Here is an 8,504-nt window from a genome sequence, read left to right as displayed (position 1 = left end):
AAATTTAATTAACAAACGGAGACGTAACATTAGGAAACACTGGATTTATCCACGAAGTCAACGGTTTTCTGGACCACCCGTTATGTACAAATTGCATAAGCTTAGAACAAACTCAAAACTTGAAAACGTCTAGGTTAAAATAAGAAGGTAGAAAATGCATACGCCGTCATATCACAAACAGCCCCTCAGTGGCACAGCGGTATGTCTGCGGACTTACAGCGCTACAATCCGGGTTTCAATACCCGTGGTGGACAGAGTACAGATAGCCCATTATGTAGCTTTGTGCTTAATTAAAAATAAACACATATAATAAACTTAAAATATTTCTCGAACATGTGTTAAGTGAAACCCACACATGTAGAACATAAATGATAAATTCAGAATAAGTCGTACAGTAAGATAATTTTCGAAAACGTATGTATGTTTTCTCATCTGAGGTTGCATTTAGCTTAGCCAATTTTTTTTTCTCACGATCACTTCTACATAGCCATATCCAGGTAGGTAAATTTGATCAGTCAAAAACGTATGTCTCGGAAGGAACAAATATGGAAAATGTTGTTTACAAGAAAGTTTTATAATAAAATTTTTCAATGTGAAATCGATAATTCTTAGTTTTAGACCGTTGCTTGAAATACCACAGCTCTATATTTGTTTAATTTCGTCATGTTCTACTAGTATTTTAATATTATAAGAAGATAGAAAAGCATGAAATATTTTTACAAGTTATACCACACATATAAAAGCGACTGTTATTGTATACAATATCGCTTTATTTTCGGAAACCGAATAAAACGGTTTGGGTGAGTTTTATTTAACATATTTATTTTGTAAGTTCTGTGTATAATATGTTTTTATGTTTATCTATAAGAAATATATTTTTATTAAAATTTGCTTCTTAAACTTATTTGAATAGCAAAGTTTTTGTAACCAAGGCAAAAAAAAAAAAAAAAAGAAAAAGAAAAAAAGCTGACTGTATGTAATTTTCATCAGTTTCTAATTCATCTATTTTATTTTTGACAACAGTGAATCAGACTGGGTTTATTTGTAGCAAAACAAGGAAAATGTTCGAAGTTTAGTAAAAGAAAACTTTTTGAATAAACTTTTAGTAGCTTTAGGATTAATAGTTGGTTTTTTCAAGATTTGTGTGCTTAACTCTATGATTTTGAAAACTTGAGGGATTTGATGGCAGTAAAGTGTAGAAAAGGGGGCAAATTCTTATGTCGAATACAACGTAATGTTTGATAAGCATCCTGAGTATTTTTCAGTGTTATGCACCAACGTGAGTTAGGAAAAGAAAAGTAAACTATGCAGATTGTGCTGTAAGTATCTGATATTTCTAATTCCTACAAATTCAACTTCTACTCTAGTGTGTAGTAGTTGTTTTTTGTAACTGTAACACTTATTAACAGTATAACTTAAGTGAAACCAGTGCTACCGTGTTAGGGTTAGTAATACTAATAGTTCTAAATTTATAAATTGTCAAATTTGTATTATATATAGTACTATTAAAGACTATAAACATTATAACTGTATTATCTATTAAAAATCATTTTTGTTTGATCGAAAAGATTTGATGCTGTATTTGAATTGAAGTTTTTTATTTCCAATTTTATCTTGATCACAATACTTTTAATTAATTCACTTGTACACACTTCATTGGTTTGTTTTACTAATAGTAATAGTAATATTATTAGTAATACTAACAATAAATAATATTAGCCCAAAGTAGGTTTATTCAAAAATTATTGTAACTTTAAAAATTGTTTTGTAAACTAGTAAAGTAGTAGTGCTACTATAATTTATATTACACGTTTTTTATACTATTTATTTAATTAAGCTATTGTTAAAGTCAATGAATAATGTTATTAATTGAGCTTATTTTTTATTTGCCTATATAAGTATATTATATAGGCCTTCTAAATTTTCAATTTTAGTTCAACTTCTGGAAGGCAATGGCAAGTTACTTGGTTCACGAATATATATCAAAATAATTTCAATTTTTACCAAAAAATGTTAAGGTCAGTATTTTTATACTTGGTTGAAATAGCAGCACAGTTTTAATGCCTCAGTGTCAAAGTCTTTTAATTTTGAAAAATCGGGTTCATGTACGAGACCTAATAACCATAAGTGGCATAAGTTATAACTTTAAAATTGCCTGTGATTTGATGATATTCTGTTTCAATACGAAATAACCTATTTTGCAGAGCTAAAACATATCTAGTATTTTTTAAACTATGAATAACTAATACTGACACCCTTTAAAAAAATTACATTAGCCAATATAACAAAAAAAAAATGAGGACATGCATGAACCACTAAATGAAACAAAACCAAATATAGCCATTCATCCATAAAATTTAAATAATTTAAACTGAATAACATAGACCACATCATATGGCTTATTTCCAACACTATTTCATTCCACTATTCATAAAGACAACCCTATCAGTTATAAACACCTGAATCAAATCTCTCTCAAATCTCACTGTAAAAGAATAATAATTCAAATCTTAAGCCTATCCTATGTTGAAATTTAATAATCATAAACTATTATAGTATATCATTACTTATAGTTTCTTATGTGCTGTAGTTAGGGGCAGAAACTTCAGATGAAAACCACTTTTAACCCATTAACTGCGGCAGGAACAGCTCAGTTTCCATTTTCTGACTCTCAGATAAAACTGAGTTGCCATCAATCACAATAAATCGGTAATTTTCGTTATTTGCATAGAGTTATAGTTATATATGTGTGACTGATGGATATTTACGTCATTCGCAGCTGAGCCATAGAACTTCAATGACGGAAATATCCGTCATCCGCAGTTAATGAGTTAATAAAAATTTACTAGTCTTTTTACAATATTAATTTTTAATTTTTTTATTTTACGTACAACATATTTCTGATTACTGTGTTCGTCAAAGCCAAACACTTGTATACAGTTTCAGAGTTTTATCGCCTAACATCAAAATATTTTATTTTTTTATAATAGAATCAATTCTTCCTTTCCATGTACATAAAATATCGGGCCTTTCTGAGCTACCATACCCCAAGTGTGAACTTTATACTTCTCAATATTGAAACCTGTTTTCATTAACAGTGTATAGATCCTTCTTAATAAGAAAAGTACACTTGTGTGTTCAACTCTTTTTATGCTCTTTAGTGACATTATCAAAAATAGATAAAATTCCAGTGAGCTTTAAAAAGTTATAACAGACTTCTGAGAGACCACATTGATTTAATTTTCCAAGTCAGAAAAAAATTTCTTTAGCTGTCTACCATTAACATGCCTGAACAGTGATGTTGATTACTTAACACAAGAGCTACCATTAATCACATTATTGGTTGGTATGAAATTTGAATATACCCATATATTATTGCTTTATCTATATCATCACTTAAAATTATACACACCCACCCTGAAGCAAATTGTTATATTTATATGGTAAAAGAACATCTTGCTAATGAGTGGAATTGCGAATTAAAAAATTTAGCCAGAAATTCTGTTGACAAACTGTATTTTATGCAGAATATTTTCTGCACAAGCAGTTTATAGACAAGTTTTACGTCTGAAAGGTTTTATTGAAATACCAATATCGCAGTGAGAGAGTTATCCCATGTGTGTAATTGTAACGCATACAGGTAAACCTCTATTTATCTATCTATACAGGTGATAGTGAATTTATAATTTGTGGCTGATAAATACACCTAATAAACTACAGGGGTATATAACTTGTATTCCCCAATGCCTAGCACAATTAGATTTATCTTAAGGACAACTTTTATACTTTGCTTGTTAAACAGTTAGTTTTTTTTCACATTGTTCATTTTATAGCTAGAAAAACAAATTCCAGGCAGATTTCTAAAGACCCCCACAAGTTCCTGAAAAGTTTGAACTGAAGAAGTCTAGCATGTACACAAAAACAAAAATGCATACCCCTGAACCTCAAAAGCAGCACTAATGTAAACTCTGATTTCTTTATCAGTTTGTGCAAGGGATTTTTACATGCTTCCTGTGAAATTTAAATGTTAAAAGCCAGAAAAATACACGAGTGTAGGTGCATAATGTAGTGTGTCATTCCTGAAAATATTGAGCTACTGTGACAGTGCATTGTTCAGTAAAATCAAAATACTATAAGTTGTATTCTACTGTTCTGTGGGATAGAAAAGGTTAATTTGGCATTCTGTCACTAGAATAAGAAGGCTTCTTTAAAAATTATATTTCCTTTGAGCTAACATTTATAACATTCTTTGTTCACGTGTATGTATTTGTCTACGTTACTATTTATATTCTTTTCAATGTCACCACAGTTTGCTGTGTTATTACAGTTATATGTTACCTATCACCAAACAATAGGGGAGCAAGGAACAATATGTGTAGTTTAAATCTCTTCGAGTGTAATGTAAGTGGTAATAATAATAATAATATATTCCATGAGATAGTAATTCTTAAAAAGAAGGAATTATATCTAAGAATGAATCTTGATATATGTTTCTAAAGGTTTTGATTACTACATATAATGTTGAAACTATCATTACTATCCTTAATGGTCCAGGTATAAAAAAATAACTGTACTTTTTGTGAATAGCTTCCAACCTTAATTTTAAGCTTATGAACTTTGTTTTTCCATCATTACTGATTTGCTGTTTTTTTATTAGCTGTCTACCATCACTTATGTTGAGAATGAACTAAGAAATCTCATGAGATGAGTCTTAAACCAAATGCTGTCACAATCCAAAAAATCCCACTAGTTGAAGAAGAGAATCCCACTAGTGGAGTGATCCATGTAAAATTTCAAGTTTTGTCAGCTGAGATCCTACAAGAAGTTCACCATCGAGCTAAATATAAGTTCCAGAAGTGGAAAGAAGAAATTGAATGGAAAGAGTACTGTGAGGAAGAACTAACGTTATTGAATAACAAAGTATTTTATACAAGCCCATTCACATTAGCATCTAGTGAAACAGCTCACTCTGGTGACAAGTCAAGTAGGCAAGCTACGAAAAGAAATAATGTTAACTTTCCTGTGAAAATTAAGGAAGGAAGACAGCACAATGGTTTTAAAAAAACTCCTGTTCCTGTAGCTAAAAGTGGTATTTCTAAGAAAGGGTTTTCTAGAACTGGTAAGATCTCATTTTCAGAGGTGGCCTGTTTAGTTCTTGCATGTGTGTACTAGGAGAAGATTAACACATATTGAAAAATACTGATTTGAGTTAGAAACGGTTCTCCTTGGAATTATGGGTATCTCGTGTGAATTTGTGAGGTTATTTTGCTTGACTAGTTTAGAACAGTTCTTTTTAAACCACTCTCCACCTTATCTTTGATGGGGTAAGTCAATCAAGCATTAAGTAAACTGATGCGTATGCGTTACCTGTTAGTACTAGTACGGTAATGTATTCAAACCCATTTTAAATGTTGAAAAACTAAAATATTAATATACAGACAACCCTTTGGCTATTCAAGGTTGTCATTGCACTCCAATCCTTGAAGAAAGCACAAACTTAAAACCACTGTATTGTTCATGAAATCATTTCCCCTCATAAGCTCCTGTAAATAGGGACTTTAGTTGAATTTTAAATACTTCACTACTTCCAGTGACAACTAATTCCAAAAATCAATCACTCTGTTCAGAAAATAAAACTGTTTTAACTAGAGCCTAGCCTATCTTTTTCAAGTCTTCTTGTCTTATCACTTTCAGAATTAGCACAATGAAATCAGAGGCCTTTATCCTATCATTTCCCTTGGATAATTACGTAAACTTCAGTAAGATAATATCTTAAGTTTCTTTCCTTGAAAGAAAATATGATATAAAATTCAAGGAGCCTGTTGGTCTATTAAGGCTGTCTAATCTATTAAACTATATACCCAACCTGTCCTCCTTATTATTTAAATTCTCCCTTTAACTTTTTAAAATTTACAGCATCCACCACATCTAGATAACCCATTTCGAAGACCACCCATCCTATTAGAAAAGTAAAACCCATACCCAAAATCATCTTCCAAACTCTCCTCTGAACCCTTTCCAATAAGTTAATATCCTTTCTTGTATAAGGAAACCAAAACTGTACATAATATTCCAAGGGAGGCCTAAGTATTCATTTGTACAGGGTGCCCCAGAAGTCTGGACCCAGAGGGAAAAATACACAATTTATTTTTAATTTATTTATTATTCAAATTGAATGCCATTAACAGCCATACACATATCAATTCTTGGTATACTGTGCCATCAGGGTATTTTCTTTCCTGAAATATGTACAACTGACATTGGAAATGTGTTTGTTTAAGTTCAAGAATATAATGTCTATTTTCCCTATGGGTTCAGACTTCTGGGACATCCTATATATAACTTGTATATACACCCTAAAATTCTGTTAGATTTACTACTAGCAACAGAACAGAGAAAATCTCAGTACACCAACTCTACATCCTTGGCACCATCAAAATAATAAGTAACACCATAAAAAAAAATATTTAAACCAGATTTTCCTCTGATTAATCCATGTTTACTTTCATTGATATCATAAAGCGTTAATCAGAGTCTACTAAGTTTTTCTCACTACAGAAGTACTTGATCAATAATTACTCTTCTGATCCCCTTTAAAAATAAGGGGAACTTTTAGTAACTCCATAGTCCCCAGGCACTTCCCCACTGTTTATTGACATAATGAAAATGAAAAAGACATAGGCTTGCAGACCTGATCTCTGACTTCCTTTAAAACTCTGGACAAGAACCATGTTTGGTCCTGGAGTTTGTTTTTAATCTCACTTCTACTTCATACAATGGGATTAATATCTAACTGAAACATATCAACACCAGTATTTCCTATAAAATGCTCAGAATCAGGAATATTGCTGATATCTTCTCTTGAAAACAGAAAATTTAAAAAAACTCAACCATTTCATAGTCTTAAACAAAATTCATACCATCAGCATCCTTTGAGGGCCCAATCCCCATTTCAACATTTTTTTTACCTTTAACATAATTTACAGTTATTCCTCATAATTCCTGTTTGATTTCTTAATTTCCTTTTTTTTTTAACCAAATACATGGTTTTTCTATTGTTCTGCAAACCTTCAAACTTATCTGTTAATCTAAACTTATAAAACATTTCCTTTTTACCCTTTTCCTCTTCTTAGGAACATGCTTATTTTGAATTAAAAAGCAATTTATTTAAAAATTTCTCTAAATTCGTTCCGCTTCTCCTATTAACTCATTATCTCAATTCATGACTTATGAACATTATATCATGGCCTCAAAATTAGTTGTATGAAAATTATAACTCAAATGTAATTTTTTTTTTTATTTTGTCATGTTGCATACTATCACATCTAATTATTCTTCAAAGTTCCCCTATTTCAACTCCTGTAACCATATCGTCGTTAGAGGTTAACAATAAAATGGCATCTGCCCCTGTTTGGCTTTTTAACCATTTAAAGATCTAGAAAACCATTCTGAATTACTTTAACGAATATGTCTCCCTCCTGCCCTATTTGACTCCCTACAATCTTATTCAGTGATTAAAATTAAAGTATTTCTTAATTCTTATTAGTACCAACCATGTCCTCATTATACAGTTTCTCATTAACTTCATCTGCCTGACTAGGTGGCCTATAACAATATCCAATTAAAAACTTTCTTCCTGAAACCCCTGATTTCAATCCCTGTAAATTCAACCTATTTATACTATTTTTTGTACTCAATCCTAACAATTTATCTCTTATTCAAAGACCCCCTATTTTAAAATGTGCTTCACCAAAAAATAATGTTACCTGAAATTATATATTTTTTCATTTCTAACTTAAGTTTTTAATTTTTACATTTGAGTTACTTATAATAAAAAAAAATAAGAAAAACATACATAAAATCAAGAAATTTAGTACTCATGTCTAGATTCGGGCCTTTTGCTGCCAACTGGCGAGGCACTCTAAACTCACATTTTTTGCAGCAATGTTGGTTGTCCACAAAGATATTCATGTTTCTTTCAAATATGCATTTTATAATGCACAAAAGTTTTTTTAGAATGCCTTAAAACTACCACAATTTAACTCTCTCTACATGGGCTCGGTCGAATTGACTGACCATGTTACCACTGTGTACTCATTTAAAGTTGTTATAGTTTTGATAGTACTAACTTTTAATATAGCTTGTGTATCTTCACAAAATTTGGCAGACTTTTGGTAAACATTACAAGTAATTTACTTAAACAAAGAATCAGATGTTAATAAACTAAAAAAAGATTTGTTATACCCTATAACCCAAGTGTTTTTGAAAGGTGGATCTTCCAAAAGTGTTCAGGTTTTACAGTATCAAATTTTTGTGCTAAATTGATTTCTTGAACCTGTATGTTTCTAAAAATATATTAGACTGGTTGTCAGATTTTAAAAAATAATATTATATATGTATACGAGTTTGGTTTGTTTTTGCTTTTTGCCAATTGTCTAAATAAATGGCTTTTACTTATATTTCTTAATAGTATAAATATATACTATGTAGTTGTTGGGCTGAGG

The 8,504-nt window shown here is 30.6% G+C and overlaps 2 protein-coding genes across 11 annotated transcripts in view; one reads left to right on the top strand and one right to left on the bottom strand.

Moving 5' to 3' along the window:
• LOC111087986 overlaps positions 1 to 8,504 on the bottom strand; it is a 74,026-nt gene that overhangs the window by 11,564 nt on the left and 53,958 nt on the right. The window lies entirely within an intron of this gene.
• The window catches only part of LOC106468285, a 31,460-nt gene continuing 23,982 nt past the window's right edge, over positions 1,027 to 8,504 (top strand). Inside the window, exons 1-3 of one of the 4 annotated variants that reach the window (XM_022396619.1) lie at positions 1,234 to 1,319; positions 1,935 to 2,018; positions 4,658 to 5,119. In XM_022396619.1, the coding sequence (XP_022252327.1) occupies positions 4,705 to 5,119 (415 nt within the window). In that variant the 5' untranslated portion in view covers positions 1,234 to 1,319; positions 1,935 to 2,018; positions 4,658 to 4,704. Of the gene's footprint in view, positions 1,320 to 1,934; positions 2,019 to 4,657; positions 5,120 to 8,504 lie in introns of all 4 variants that reach the window. The other 3 variants (XR_002612606.1, XM_022396620.1, XM_013928705.2) reach the window with 3 other exon arrangements.

Source organism: Limulus polyphemus, unplaced genomic scaffold (genome assembly GCF_000517525.1).
Source record: "Limulus polyphemus unplaced genomic scaffold, Limulus_polyphemus-2.1.2 Scaffold2947, whole genome shotgun sequence".
Taxonomy (NCBI): Eukaryota; Metazoa; Arthropoda; class Merostomata; order Xiphosura; family Limulidae; genus Limulus; species Limulus polyphemus.
The sequence above is the reverse complement of the archived record's forward strand: the minus strand, read 5'-3'. Positions and strand labels throughout refer to the sequence as shown.